A 16,068-nucleotide genomic window follows, 5' to 3' on the forward strand; every position below is an offset into this window, starting at 1 on the left:
TTTTTTTAAATAAAAAAGAAAATAGTGAAGAATTCCAGCAAGGTATGCTTTCTTTAATTATAACCTGAAACGAGTGCAGTTGCAGCCAGACTGGTGAGGCTGGGAGCTGTGACCATAACCTGAACTAGCAGGGGAGCATTAACCAAAATTGGAAATGATGTTGGATTTTTTTTTAACAATGTCTTGTGAGGATTAAATCATAGAGAGAAAAAGGAATAACTTTACATATAAAATGTTAAAAATCGTAGATTTTAGTACTGACGATTCAATTTAAACTGACAATTTAAAATGATTTAACCGTGTGAAGTAGTAAAGAAATAACATGGCTTTCTCCAAAACTTTGATGAGGCCTTATTTTGAGTTCCACATGCAGTTTTGACAGCACATTATAGAAAAGAAGGTAAAGTCATAGGGAGTAAAGGGGCGGCACGACGGCCCAGTGGTTAGCACTGCTGCCTACGGCACTGAGGACCCAGATTCGATCCCGGCCTGTGTGGAGTTTGCACATTCTCCCCGTGTCTGCGTGGGTTTCACCCCCACAACCTAAAGATGTGCAGGTTAGGTGGATTGGCCATGCTAAATTATCCCTTAATTGGAAAAAAACAATTATTGGGTACTCTAAATTGATTTTTAAAAAGTCATAGGGAGTATAAAGTGCAGATTCACCTACACTTGCTTATCTATGGGAGCAGGAGTAGGCCATCAGCCTGAGGAGAGATTCCGAGAAATATATTTAGAAGGGCGTTGGAACCTTGGTGATGGGGAACCTTTTACAAACAATAATCCAGGAATAAATTAATTGTCATAGAGTCAATATGGCACAGAATCAGGCCATTCAGTTGATTCAGTCCATGCCAACTCCTTGTAGAGCTGACTAATCAGTCCCATATATTTTGCCTGGACGAGGGCAGATTATGAAGGATATGTTGAATGTAACTCCTGGTTGACCAATTTGCTGGAGTTTTTTGATGAGGTAACAGAGAGGATTGTAAAGTAATGCAGTTTATCTGGTGTATATGGACTTCCAAAATTGTTTGATAAACGTCACAGAATGGGCTTGCCAGCAAAGTTGAAGCCGATGAAATAAGGAATCATGGATACAAAGTTGGCTTAGTGGCGGGAAACAATGTTGTGGTAAACAATTTTTGTTCACACTGGAGGAATGTGTGTTATGTAGTCGGTGCTGGGACTACTGTTTTTCTTTATATATTAGCGACCTAACTTGTATGTAAAGGACACAATTTTAAAATATGCAGGTGACAAACTTAGAACTATTGTGAACTGCAAGGAAGATGATGGTGGACCTCGAAGAGGACATAAACCGGTTGGTGGAATGGGTGGGCATATAACAGATTAAATTTAATACAGAGAAGTTTGAAATGATATAATTTGGCAGGAAGAACGAGAAGAGGCAATGTAAAATAAAGGATGTAATTCTTAAGGGGGTGCGGGAGCAGAGAGACCTCGGGGCATATGCGCATTGATTTGGCTTCAACTGGAGCAGTGTGTCCAATTCTGGGCACCACACTTTAGGAAGGACATGAAGGCATTAGATACCGCAGAAAAGATACATGAGTATGGCTGCAGGGATGAGGGACTTCCGTTATATGGATAGATTGGAGAAGCTGGGATTGTTTTCCCTGAGAGGAGATGGTTGAGAGGAGAATGGCTAGAGATGTTAAAAATGTTAAATTGTCCAGACCGAAAGATAGGGAGAAACCATTCTATTGGCTGAAAGATCGATAATCAGATGACACCAATTTAAGGTGATTGGCAAACAAAGCAACAATGACATGAGGAATTTGTTAATATGCAACAAGTGGCTGGATCTGGTGTGATCTGTGTGAAAGTTTGGTGGAGGTGGGTTCAGTCATGGCTTTCAAAGGGAATTGGATAAGCCTCTTAAGAGAAAATAATTGGAGGGTTGTGGGGAAAGAGGGGGGAATTGGACATACTGATTTGCAAGCCGACATGGCAGGCTGAATGGCCTGAATGCTGTAACTGTTCTACGATTCCATGAACCTTTGTAACAGGAGTGGTTGAGGCAGGGGTGGCATGTGGCGCAGTGGTTAGCACTGGGATTGCGGCGCTGAGGACCTGGGGTCGAATCTTGGCCCTGGGTCACTCTGTGTGGAGTTTGCACATTCTCCCCATGTCTGCGTGGGTTTCATCCCCACAACCCAAAGATGTGCAGGTTAGGTGAATTGGCCTGTTAATTGGAAAAAGAAAATTGGGTTCTCTAAATTCATTAAAAGAAACTTATGATTGGACGCATTCCTGGGTGTTTCATCACCTGGCTCTCCCTCTCCTAACTGTCCCAAACCCCCCCCCCCCCCCCCCCCCCCCCCCCCCACACCCCCATCGAAAAAAAAAAGGAGTGGTTGAGGCAGAGATCATTGCAGCTTTTGAGTGAAAATTGGATAAATATTTGAAACAAATGACAAGTGGCCATGCGGAGAAACCAAGGCATGCTATTAATTTTGGAATTATATATCAAATAGGCAACACCGATATAATTGATCGACTGACTGCTCTGTGCAGTATGATTGTATAAACTGTCAGGGAATCCATGCTTTTAAAGTTTTTTGTATATTTTGAGGTAGACCCTAACTGAAAAAAAGGAATAGGAAAGGAGATAGATCCCCCCAATTTCTAAGAAAACAAAGACAAACTGAGATTTGGAAACAACAAAGCAGATGGAATCTGGGTGAAGATATAAAGATGAGTCCAGTGGTGCAGAAGAGGCAAGACGGGAGATGACAGTCCAGATCTAGAAGCTAAGAACAAGTTGCTTTAGCTGTTTCTGTCACCTGAAGATAACAGTGGTGGATCTGTGCCTGATTTGAGAAGGTTCTGCAGATGTGTGCCATTTTTGGTGAAGACCATGCCCATGGAACTCTGGTTGTGCACTGCTGTCTGTGAGGAATTGGGCTAAGTTCTATGAGAAGAGCTGAAATTCTGCATGGGGAAGACCAGGTTTTGAAGGACTTTGTGACGAAGATTGATGGTTTATATGCTGAATTGACTGCTCAGTCAATTCATAAGATCTGTCTTTGTTGTATCTGCCATTTACTGTGTAGTTTATAGTTTTATATTCAATCACAATTTGCCTATTCATGTTTACCTTGCATTGATTCTGGATGTTAGATATGGGTTACCTAAGGTAATATTTAATGTTTGCTTCGTTTGACATTTGTACAGTGAAAAGTCTTTTTTTAACTGTGGAATCTCTGTTGGTTTCATTCTTATACTCAAGAATTGGGATTTTGTGTTTCCTCATTCAAAAAAAATTATGATCTCTACTGAGATCGTAGTAAGATACACGGGTTTATTCGCATAGGTTCATCAAAAGAGTACACTGGAAGAGTCAGAGCCTCGGGCACTTTACTGACCTGTGAATTTACTTTTGTTTCTATATAATTATTTTCTACAATAAGTGCATTTCAGCCTCTCTGGGAAATGGGTAGTATACAATGAGATCCCATAATGTTCAAATGGTGGACTGTTAACCCTGAGGCACAGCACTTTGTAGTCCCTGTAGATGTGAGTTTCAATTCATAGTCAACACAAACAGAGCAGAAATGGCAAGCGTTTTGTAATCCATGGTTTCCTCTTTTGACCAATGTCAATACAGGATCTATATCAGCACCATAAATTTGTATAGGGTGCAATCTGTAGAGTCTGGGATACTACAGATGTGGAATGTCACTTGCTTGCCCTGATTTATATTGCTACTTTTCCATGGGGGACAACAGTCTGGCCTTTTCCCTGATGGCTGCATGGTTACAAATGCGAAATGGGTACTTTAACGACACTATTGGATGAGAGTTGAGTGGTCGGAAGTTCTGTGAGCCATCAGGATGCTTTATTTGAAGATAGAACCTTATTGACCAACCAATTTGAATGCTGCAGGTATATTCCATACAACAGACATTACACTTAACATCCATTTGCTGTGCTTTCTAGGAGAAAATGCCAGTTTCATGCCAGACTGGTTTGAAGCCCAGCTTGTTTCTCGGATGATTCTCCTTGCTGCCGACATTGAAGAGCAGTACAGCACTGAAAGGTAGAGTCTGTTATTCTCAATGTGTATTTAGTAATAATCTGAAGCGCAGATCAAAAACGAAACCCATTTCAATATTTTTGTATTTGTGTATTTAATTTTTGTATTCAGTTTATTTTTAAAATCTGATATTAGGCTAAGATTTGGCAGCTGCAGAGAGGAGGTAGAATTAATGTTCATCGGCGATTAAAATATATTAGTACAGTGTTTTAAAAAAAATCAAAAAAATCCAATTAAGCTGCAATTTAGCGTGGCCAATCCACCAACCCTGCACATCTTTGGGTTGTGAGGGTGAGAACCATGCAGACACAGGGAGAATGTGCAAACTTCATACGGACAGTGATTCGGGATTGAACCTGGGTCTTCGGCACCGTGAGGCTACTGCACCACCAACCCGCCCCATTAATGCAGTGTTTGATGCTTCCTTGTCTCAAATTCAACTGTGAAATACACTCTGCAGCATAATTGTAGATTTTTATCATTCCGAATTTTGGTTGTTCTTGGTTGTTCATCACTCACCTGATGAAGGAGCTGCGCTCCGAAAGCTAGTCACTCCAAACAAATCTGTTGGACTTTAACCTGGTGTTATAAGACATCTTACTGTGCCCACCCCCGTCCAACGCCGGCATCTCCACATCTTGGTGGACATAGTGGAGGGAAAAACCTTGGTTGTTCACCGTACCATATGAGGTGAATATTACATTGTTAAATAATTGGAGTTTAAGTGGCCCTTTGCTTTATATTCTAACAGTCTGTGCAACATTTCCCACTTGCATTCCCATTGTACTTAGCTTCTTTTCTACACCTTACCCTCTGTGCCAACCTCCAGCTCAAGACAAGACATGCTAAACTTGATAGTCATTCTGTAGTTAAACATCAGATATTTATGTAATGCAATACCATTTTGAATAGCGGGGTTACATTCGCTACCCTCTAATCTGTAGGAACCATTCCAGAGTCCAAAGAATGCAATAAAAAAATTTAATTTTTAAATGCTGCAAGTACAGAGAGAGCAATAAAGGAGAAAAGAGAGCCACTGGTTGGAGGGAATTGGAGGTTCGGGAAAACAATTTTCAAGGGAAGCAAGGGTGGTTCATTAAAAAAAAATTTCAGAACATGGACAGGAGGAGACCAATCAGCCCCTCGAGCCTGCTCCACCATTCAGTTAGATCATGGCTGATCTGTATCTTAACTCCATATCTCACAGTATCTTTACCTAACCAACTTTCTATCCATCTCAAGACACTACACGCAATCCCTGTGTTTAACTTTACATATTAATCTGCAATGTGAGACCTTGTCGAAAGCCTTCTGAAAGTCAAAATAAACCATATCCACTAGTTCTCCCTAGTCAACCCCACTAGTTATATTTTCAAAGAATTCTAGCAGATTTGTCAAGCGTGATTTTCCTTTCGTAAATCCATGCTAACTTTGTTTGATTACACTACTGCTTTCCAAATGCTGTGCTGTGAAATCCTTGATAATAGACTCTAGCAACTTCCCTACTACCGACGTTAGGCTCACTGGTCTATAGTTCCCTGTTTTCTCTCTACCCCCCATTTTGAATAGTGGGGTTACATTTGCTACCCTCCAATCTGTAGTAAACATTCCAGAGTCCAAAGAATTTTGGAAAATGACCACCAATGGGTCTACTATTTCTAGGGCCACTTCCTCAAGTACTCTGGAGTGAAGATTATCAGGCCCTGGAGATTTGTCCACCTTCAATCCCATTAGTTGCCCCAAAGCCATTTGTTTACTAATTTCCTTCAGCTCCTCACTAAAATTTGTGCTTCTCAGAACTTCTGGTACATTATTCATGTCTTCCTTTGTGAAGACAGAAGTAAAGTATGAATTCCCCAAGTTTTTATAAATCTTTTCTCTTTACATACCTGTAGAAACTTTTACAGTCAGTTTTTATGTTCCCTGCTAGTTTACTTTCAAATTGTATTTTCCCTTTCTTAATCAATCCCTTGGTCCGCCTTTGCTGAATTTTAAATAGCTCCCAATCCTCAGACCTTTGCTTTTTCTTCATAATTTGTATGTCTCGTCTTTGAATCTAATGCTGTCTCTAAATTCCCTTATAAGCCATGGTTTGACCACAGTTCCCTTTCTACTCTTGCGCCAAATAGAAATAAACAACTTTTGGAGTTCACTTATTCGTTCTTTGAATGCCTGCCATTGCCTATCCGCTGTCCTTCCTTTCGGTAATTTTCCCAGTCCGTCATAACCAGGTCATGCCTCATATATCCTAGTTAGCTTTATTGAGGCTCAGGACCCTGGTCTCAGAATCAACTACCTCACTATTCACCTTGATAAAGAATTCCACCATATTATGGGCACTCATCCCCAAGGGTTCTCTCACAACTAGAATGTCTTTCTCATTGCACAATTAATCCTTTCTCATTGCACAACACCCAGTCCAAGATGGCCTGTTCCCAATGTTCCTCAACATACTGGTCCAGAAAACCACACCGTATACACTCCAGAAATTCCTCTATTGTACTGTGTCTTCATGTCTTAAAATGAAAAAATGCCTTGCAATGAAATGTAAAAACAAAAGCAATGTTTCTATTTATATGACTTGTCGAGTGATTGCTACACAACTTTAATTCTCAAACTTTTAGTGTCGCACAACTAATACAGAAGATGGATAAGAGGCTAGAGTAAAGTCTTTGACTTTTGAAAGTTTTGTGCATGAAAGTAGCTAAACTGTCGGAAATGCGATTTTCCTTGCCATGTCTATTAATGACACTAATTGTGTTTTTTTACATTTAATTTAATGTCTTTGACAGCGGGGATCAGAAATCTTTGGCTGCTTTCTTGCATCCCCTTACAGATGTTTTATGGAAGCTGAATACTCATGCTTACTTACCTGTACTGAAAGCAGACAAGAGCCTGCAATTGTTGTTGAAGCTGTTGGAGACATCCTCCTCAAAACAGTGCACAAAGAAACCAGAAGGTTGGTTAACCCCTTACTTTAAAATCTTGTGCTACATTAGCAGACATAAAAAGTTTCCATCGACTTCAGATAATGTGCTTTCCTTGCCATTTTTCTTCACTCGCGCTCTCTCTCTCTCTCTCTCTCATATTCTTTCTCTTTCTCCCATCCTGATGAATGTTTTGCTGCCCTGTTGGATTGCATTTCCATAGCTCACGGGTGACCATGATTCATGCGAGAGCCTGTTCCTGCATCATCTGCCATCCACCTAAGTGTATTTCCAACAGACTGGCAATTAGCAAGCAAGAGCTGGAATTCAGGCTGTTTTTTTCTTCCTGTCCCTTCGCCTGAAGGTGCACTTGTAGTTGTCCTCTCACCATTCTGCCTGAAATCCGAAGACTCAGCACTGAATAAGGCTTGACTGAATAAGGGACTTTCCCAGATTGGTCCTTGTGGCTAAGCTGGGATGGTAAGATTTGGCTGATTTTCAGAACCACTGTGCAGGAATGGAGATGGGGACAGAGCCAGAATGTGTGCATGACAGTCTTCTTATTTAGGACTGATGTGAAAAGGAATCCCTTCAGTCATAGGGTGGCGGTGAATCTTAGGGATTCTCTCTCCCAGAGGGTTGTGGGGGTTGAGTCGTTGAGTACGTTCAAGATTGAAATCAATCGATTTCTACATATTAAAAAAAATAAATCAATGGATACATAGAAACAGACAAAGAAAATAGAAGCAGGAGGGGGCCATTCGGCCCTTCGAGCCTGCTCCGCCATTCATTATGATTATGACAGATCATCCATGTTCAATACCTACCCCCATATCCCTTTGCCTAAGAGCTATATCTATTTTCTTCTTGAAATTACACACCTCAACTTTGGCCTCGACTACTTCTGTGGTAGTGAATCTCACAGGTTCACCACTCTCTGGGTGAAGAAATTTTTCCCTACCTCAGTCTTAAAAGGTTTACCCCTTATCCTCAAACTTTGACCCCTAGTCCTGGACTCCCCCACCATCAGGAGCATTCTTTCGGAATCTACCCTGCCTCATCCTGTTGGAATTTAATAAGTTTCTATGAGATACCCTCTCACTCTTCTAAGCTCCAATGAATATAATCCTTAACTGACTTAGTCTCTCCTCATAAGAATCAGCCTGGTAAACCTTTGCTGCACTCCCTCCATTACAAGAACATCCTTCCTCAGATAAGGACACCAAAAGTGCTCACAATACTCCAGGTGTGGCCTCACCAATGCCCTATACAATTGCAGTAAACCATCCCTATTCTATACTCCAATCCTCTCGCTATGAAGGCCAACTTACCATTTGCCTTCTTTATTGTCATGCTGTACCTGCATGCTTACTTTCAGCGACTGATGCACAAGGACACCAAGGTCTCGCTGAGCATCCACCTCTCTCAATTTACACCCATTCAGATAATAATCTCCCTTCCTATTTTTGCGACTGAAGCGGATAACCTCACATTTATCCACGTTATACTGCCTCTGCCATGCATGTGCCCGCTCACTCAGCCTCTCCAAATCCTGAAGCATCTCTGTATCCTCCTCACAGCCCATATATAATGTGAACAGTTGGGGTCCGAGCACAGATCCCTGCGGTAACCCACTAGTCACTGTCTGCCAATGAGGAAAAGACCCATTTATTCCAACTTTTTGCTTCCTTTCTGCTAACCTGCTTTAGAACATAGAACATAGAACGATACAGCGCAGTACAGGCCCTTCGGCCCACGATGTTGCACCGAAACAAAAGCCATCTAACCTACACTATGCCATTATCATCCATATGTTTATCCAATAAACTTTTAAATGCCCTCAATGTTGGCGAGTTCACTACTGTAGCAGGTAGGGCATTCCACGGCCTCACTACTCTTTGCGTAAAGAACCTACCTCTGACCTCTGTCCTATATCTATTACCCCTCAGTTTAAAGTTATGTCCCCTCGTGCCAGCCATATCCATCCGCGGGAGAAGGCTCTCACTGTCCACCCTATCCAACCCCCTGATCATTTTGTATGCCTCTATTAAGTCTCCTCTTAACCTTCTTCTCTCCAACGAAAACAACCTCAAGTCCGTCAGCCTTTCCTCATAAGATTTTCCCTCCATACCAGGCAACATCCTGGTAAATCTCCTCTGCACCCGCTCCAAAGCTTCCACGTCCTTCCTATAATGCGGTGACCAGAACTGTACGCAATACTCCAAATGCGGCCGTACCAGAGTTCTGTACAGCTGCAACATGACCTCCTGACCCCGGAACTCAATCCCTCTACCAATAAAGGCCAACACTCCATAGGCCTTCTTCACAACCCTATCAACCTGGGTGGCAACTTTCAGGGATCTAAGTACATGGACACCTAGATCCCTCTGCTCATCCACACTTCCAAGAACTTTACCATTAGCCAAATATTCTGCATTCCTGTTATTCCTTCCAAAGTGAATCACCTCACACTTCTCTACATTAAACTCCATTTGCCACCTCTCAGCCCAGCTCTGCAGCTTATCTATATCCCTCTGTAACCTGCTACATCCTTCCACACTATCGACAACACCACCGACTTTAGTATCGTCTGCAAATTTACTCACCCACCCTTCTGCGCCTTCCTCTAGGTCATTGATAAAAATGACAAACAGCAACGGCCCCAGAACAGATCCTTGTGGTACGCCACTTGTAACTGAACTCCATTCTGAACATTTCCCATCAACCACCACCCTCTATCTTCTTTCAGCTAGCCAATTTCTGATCCACATCTCTAAATCACCCTCAATCCCCAGCCTCCGTATTTTCTGCAATAGCCTACCGTGGGGAACCTTATCAAACGCTTTGCTGAAATCCATATACACCACATCAACTGCTCTACCCTCGTCTACCTGTTCAGTCACCTTCTCAAAGAACTCGATAAGGTTTGTGAGGCATGACCTACCCTTCACAAAGCCATGCTGACTATCCCTGATCATATTATTCCTATCTAGATGATTATAAATCTTGTCTCTTATAATCCCCTCCAAGACTTTACCCACTACAGACGTGAGGCTCACCGGTCTATAGTTGCCGGGGTTGTCTCTGCTCCCCTTTTTGAACAAAGGGACCACATTTGCTATCCTCCAGTCCTCTGGCACTATTCCTGTAGCCAATGATGACATTAAAATCAAAGCCAAAGGTCCAGCAATCTCTTCCCTGGCCTCCCAGAGAATCCTAGGATAAATCCCATCAGGACCCGGGGTCTTAACTATTTTCAGCCTGTCCAGAATTGCCAACACCTCTTCCCTACGTACCTCAATGCCATCTATTCTATTAGCCTGGGTCTCAGCATTCTCCTCCACAACATTATCTTTTTCCTGAGTGAAAACTGACGAAAAATATTCATTTAGTATCTCGCCTATCTCTTCAGACTCCACACACAACTTCCCATCCCTGTCCTTGACTGGTCCTACTCTTTCCCTAGTCATTCGCTTATTCCTGACATACCTATAGAAAGCTTTTGGGTTTTCCTTGATCCTACCTGCCAAATACTTCTCATGTCCCCTCCTTGTTCGTCTTAGCTCTCTCTTTAGATCCTTCCTCGCTACCTTGTAACTATTCATCGCCCCAACTGAAACTTCACACCTCATCTTCACATAGGCCTCCTTCTTCCTTTTAACAAGAGATTCCACTTCTTTGGTAAACCACGGTTCCCTCGCTCGACGCCTTCCTCCCTGCCTGACCGGTGCATACTTATCAAGAACACGCTGTAGCTGATCCTTGAACAAGCTCCACTTATCCAGTGTGCCCAACACTTGCAGCCTACTTCTCCACCTTATCCCCCCCCAGGTCACGTCTAATGGCATCATAATTGCCCTTCCCCCAGCTATAACTCTTGCCCTGCGGTGTATACTTATCCCTTTCCATCATTAACGTAAACGTCACCGAATTGTGGTCACTGTCCCCAAAGTGCTCTCCTACCTCCAAATCCAACACCTGGCGTGGCCTTTCTATCCATCTCCAGACACTACCCGTAATCCCACATGCTTTTACTTTACATATTAACTTGCTATGTGAGACCTTGTTGAAAGCCTTCTGAAAGTCTAAAACCACCGGTTCTCCCTGGTCAACTCCACTCGTTACATATCCAAAGAATTCTAGTAGATTTGTCAAGCATAATTTCCCTTTCGTAAATCCATGCTGACTATGTCTGATTATACCACTGCTTTCCATGTGAGGATAGTGCAAGAAAATGGTGTTGAAGTAGAAGGTCAGCCACGCGCATCATTGACTAACAGGGTGGGCACAAACGGCTTAATGGCCCACTCCTCCTATTTCGTACGTTCTTCGATTCTTAGTCCCACTGTTTCCACTTGCACTCATCCGACAAGAGTTGCGGTGGGTTTGTGCGGGGTGACAAAGCATCCAGTATCATCTCTGGTGTCATGCACCGCACTGAAGATGGCCCTTGCCCCTGTCTCCACAAGGTAGAGATGTAGAGATTTTAGTTGCAGCAGACATAAGAATGTGGCATGAAAAGGTTATTGACAGAAGAAGTGAAGTCTCCCAGAGAGCCAGTCGTGTCATGCCAGTAGCTGACTGATGCATTTCCCAGCCTTTGGCGAAATTTCTTCCACTATTCCCGGAACTAACATTTCCTCTGGGACTGTGCTATTTAAAATTCACAAGTTGTTTTAATATTCTTAAATATCCTGCCCCTCCCCTAAAATGTGTGGACAGGAGATAACACAAATGACTGTCACCGCATACTTAACTCATCCATTTTACATTTTCGCTATTGTCCTTGGATACCAATTTTTCAAACAGTTGGGAAGTCGCTTCTTCTTTGTCATTTAACGAGAGGTCAAAGTATTAATGAAGCAGGGAAGGATAATTGTAATGCTTTCTATTTTAAGGAACTATAATTGTTGGGATTCTATATTTGATTTGTTCAGAGGCTAAATTGTAGATGGACTCATTAGCTGTTTCCTGCACTAGAAAGAGATTATGCTAATTCAAGGTACTGTACTCATCAAGTTTTGCTTTTTTTTTGGAAGAGTTCAGATATAAAAGGTTACAGGATGCAGGAAATCTGCTGGGAGGCTTCTTTTATACTCCTAGGCCATTTGAATTGCAAAGTTTGTATAAAATGCAGCTGTTAATATTTTACTGCAGGCAGTGTTGAAGAGTGAGTACTCTTATTCAAATCTAATGAAGCCGTACACAACACACTGATGTAAAAATGTGCTTTAATGTGGCTGCTTCTCATTTATGAATGCAGCCCAATTAATTCTCTTGAAGTTTAAATGAGAATATATAAATGTGCTTTATTTTGGTATATAGCTTTTTGTTAGGCCCCCATTTTTTCTCTCGTTCCATTCACCCCTGTCCACCCCAACTCTCTCAACACCCAATAGATTTGAACATATTTGACTTTTGGGATACGCTAAACTCAATTTGAAGAATCCAGTTGCTGTCGCTCCTCCTTAAATAATTAGGGATCAGGGAAAAAAACGTTGTCAAGTCTGATTATGGTTTTATCCAGGACTCTGACACACTAATTTTTACAATAGGTGGCAATTGGGAGATTAGATGAATGGCATAACCAACTGAGCCACCAGGATTAATTGCACAAGCCCTGTTTAAAAGTAGCTTTGTCCTTTATAGTTTAGTTTAACTCTTGTTGAACTACAGTTGAACTCTTGTACTTAATTATTTGGTCTGTGCCTTAAGTACAGTTAATGGCTGACGGAGCAGTGTAAATCTCCTTTCCTCCTGGTTGCAATATGTGGACTTGAATTCCACTTTCCATAACATTATTATAGCACTAGGCTGTGCATCTGAAATCTGAGTTCCTTTTACATGAAGTGATCAACCATGTTACTGTTTGGTATGTAAACTGTTCGTAAAGAACACTTTCTAATATATAATTATTAAAATCCATAGAGGAGCTGTTTGAGATTGAAAGGCACTCCTGTTTTTTCTGTTGTCAACCTGTGCCCCCTGCCATTTCTAAAGAAATTGTATTTTTGTTAATCAGGGAGTAGGGGAAACCAAAAATTTAAACCTGACAAATTAATGCATATTCATGGCAGCCCCCCCCCCCCCCCAAAGTGTATTTAAGGTTGAAAGGCAGGAGTATCGTGAAATCAAGATGAAGTAACATGATTTGCTTCAGTAACATTTGAATCATGGCACTATGTATTTAACAGGAGATGACATTTGCCAGCAGTGAACCCAGTGCACTTTTCAAATAAGAATGTATCCAGGCTCCATGTTTCAGCAACTTGATCAGTGTAGCGGCCCCAAATTAACATTGCTAAACATTTTGGACGTCGGCCTGACAAGTTCCTCTTTTGTAATATAGGTGGAGGCTGTTCCGCAAATCTTCTAGAGTAATTTCTATTATGCTGCAGAAAGTTTGTCAAACCAGTCCAAATAATGGTCACAGTTTGCCATATTCCTTCGTGTTGGTGAAATCGCTGCATGCACATAAAAGAAGAAGGGGGAGGCGGTGGCGTAGTGGTATTGTTGCTGGACCAGTAATCTAGGGACTCAGGATAATGATCTGGGGGCCAGGGTTTGAATCCCACCACGGCAGGACCACTCGGCACGACCCAGGAGCTGTCTCATAGACTAGTCAAGCAACAACTTGACATAGTCATACTCACAGAATCATACCTTACGGTCCCAGACACCACTATAACCATTCCTGGGTACCATTTCTGGGATGTCCTGTCTTAGCGGCAGGGCAGACCCAGCAGAGGTGGCGGCACAGTGGTATACAGTCAGGATGGAGTTGCCTGGGAGTACCCAGCATTTACTCTGTACCCATGAAGTCTCATGGCTTCAGGTCAAACCTGGACAAGGAACCCTCCTGCTGATTATCATGTACCGGATATCATCAACTGATGAATCCAAGCTGAACACCAATTGGAGGAAGCACTAAGGGTGGCAAGGGCACAGAATATGCTCTGGGTGGGGGACTTCAGTATCCATCACCAAGAGTGGCTCGGAAATACCACCACAGATTGAGCTGGCCGGGTCCTAAAGGACATAGCTGCTAGACTGAGACTGCAACATGTGTTGAGGGAACCAACAAGAGGAAAAAACATACTTGGCCTCACCCTCACCAATCTGCCTGCTGCAGATGCATCAGTCCATGACAGTAACAGTAGAAATGACCATCGCAAAGTCCTAGTGGAGACAAACCCCCATCTTCACATTGAGGATACCCTCCATCGTGTTGTGTGGCACTACCACCGTGCTAAATGGGTAGACGTCGAACAGATCTAGCAGCTCAAGACTAGGTATCTATGAGGCGCTGTGGGCCATCAGCAGCAGCAGAATTGTATTCAACCACAATCTGCAACCTCATAGCCTGGCATATACCCCACTCTATTACCACCAAGCCAGGGGATCAACCCTGGTTTAATGAAGAGTGCAGGAGAGCATGCCAGGAGCAATATCAGGCATATCGAAAAATGAGGTGTCAACCTGGTGAAGCTACAACACCGGGCAACTTGTGTGCCAAACAGCATTAGCAGCAAGTAATAGACAAAGCTAAGCGATTCCACAATGAACGCATCAGATCTAAGCTCTGCAGTCCTGCCACATCCAGCCGTGAATGGTGGTGGACAATTAAACAATTCACTGGAGGAGGCTCCACAAATATCCCCATCCTCAATGATGGAGGAGGTCAGCACATATGTGCAAAAGACAAGGTTGTGGAATTCGCAACAATCTTCAGCCAAAAGTGCCGAGTGGATGACAGATTTCAGTCTTCAGCCAATACGATTCACTCCACGTGATAAGAAGAAACGGCTGAAGGCACTGGATACTACAAAGGAATGGGCCCTGACAATATTCCGGCAACAGTACTGAAGACTTGGGCTCCAAAACGTGCCGCAATCCTAGCCAAGCTGTTCCAGTACAGATACAACACTGGCATTGACCCGGCAATGTGGACAATTGCCCAGGTGTGTCCTGTACACAAGAAACAGGACAAATCCACCCCAGCCATATCTGTCTACTCTCCATCATCAGCAATGTGATGGAAGGAGTCATCAACAGTGCTATCAACCGGCTCTTACTCAGCAATAACCTGCTCACGGGCGCTCAGTTTGGGTTCTGCAAGGTCACTCAGTTCTTGACCTCATTGCAGCCTTGGTTCAAACATGAACAAAAGAGCTGAAGGCCAGAGGTGAGAGTGACTCCCCTTAACATCAAGGCAGCATTTGACCGAGTGTGGCATCAAGGAGTACGAGCTAAACAGGAGTCAATGGGAATCAGGGGGAAAACTCTCCGCTGGTTGGAGTCTTACTTAGCACAAAGGCAAATGGTTGTGGTGGTTGGAGGTCAAACATTCCAGCTGCAGGACATCGTGCAGGGGTTCTTCAGGGTAGTGTCCTAGGCCCAACCATCTTCAGCTGCTTCATCAATGACCACCCTTCCACCATAAGGTCCGAAGTGGGGATGTTTGCAGATGACTGCACAATGTTCCGCACCATTTGCGACTCCTCAGATAATGAAGCAGTCCATGTCCAAATGCAGCAAGGCTTGGACAATATCCAGACTTGGGCTGACAGGTAGCAAGTTACATTCCCGGCACACAAGTGCCAGGCAATGACCATCTCCTACAAGAGAGGATTTAACCATCGCCCCATGACATTCAATTGGATTACCGTTGATGAATCCCCCACAATCAACATCCTGGGGGTTACCATTGATCAGAAACTGAACTGGACTAGCCATATTTCCGTAACAGCCTCCCCGAACAGGCGCCGGAATGTGGCGACTAGGGCTTTTCACAGTAACTTCATTTGAAGCCTACTTGTGACAATAAGCGATTTTCATTTCATTTTTCATTCATTTTCATTTCATTTCATTTCATATTAATACTGTGGCTACCAGAGCAGGTCTAAGGCTAGGAATCCGACGGCATGTAGCTCACATCCTGACGCCCCCAGAGACTGTCCACCATCTACAAGGCACAAGTCAGGAGCGTAATGGAATACTCCCAACTTGCCTGGATGAGTGCATCTCGAACAACATTCAAGAAGCTCGATACCATCCAGGACAAAACAGCACGCTTGA

At 43.0% G+C, this 16,068-nt stretch overlaps 1 protein-coding gene across 2 annotated transcripts in view; it reads left to right on the forward strand.

The window, feature by feature from the left end:
* The window catches only part of LOC140427526 (probable methyltransferase TARBP1), a 309,002-nt gene that overhangs the window by 79,020 nt on the left and 213,914 nt on the right, over positions 1-16,068 (forward strand). For both annotated transcript variants that reach the window (XR_011948558.1, XM_072513011.1), the window contains exons 11-12: positions 3,967-4,066; positions 6,856-7,022. Coding sequence is in view for 1 of the 2 variants with exons in the window: in XM_072513011.1 (XP_072369112.1) it covers positions 3,967-4,066; positions 6,856-7,022 (267 nt within the window). In the remaining variant the exon portion in view is untranslated. The remainder of the gene's footprint in view (positions 1-3,966; positions 4,067-6,855; positions 7,023-16,068) is intronic.

The sequence above is a fragment of the Scyliorhinus torazame genome, chromosome 1, assembly GCF_047496885.1.
Source record: "Scyliorhinus torazame isolate Kashiwa2021f chromosome 1, sScyTor2.1, whole genome shotgun sequence".
Taxonomy (NCBI): domain Eukaryota; kingdom Metazoa; phylum Chordata; class Chondrichthyes; order Carcharhiniformes; family Scyliorhinidae; genus Scyliorhinus; species Scyliorhinus torazame.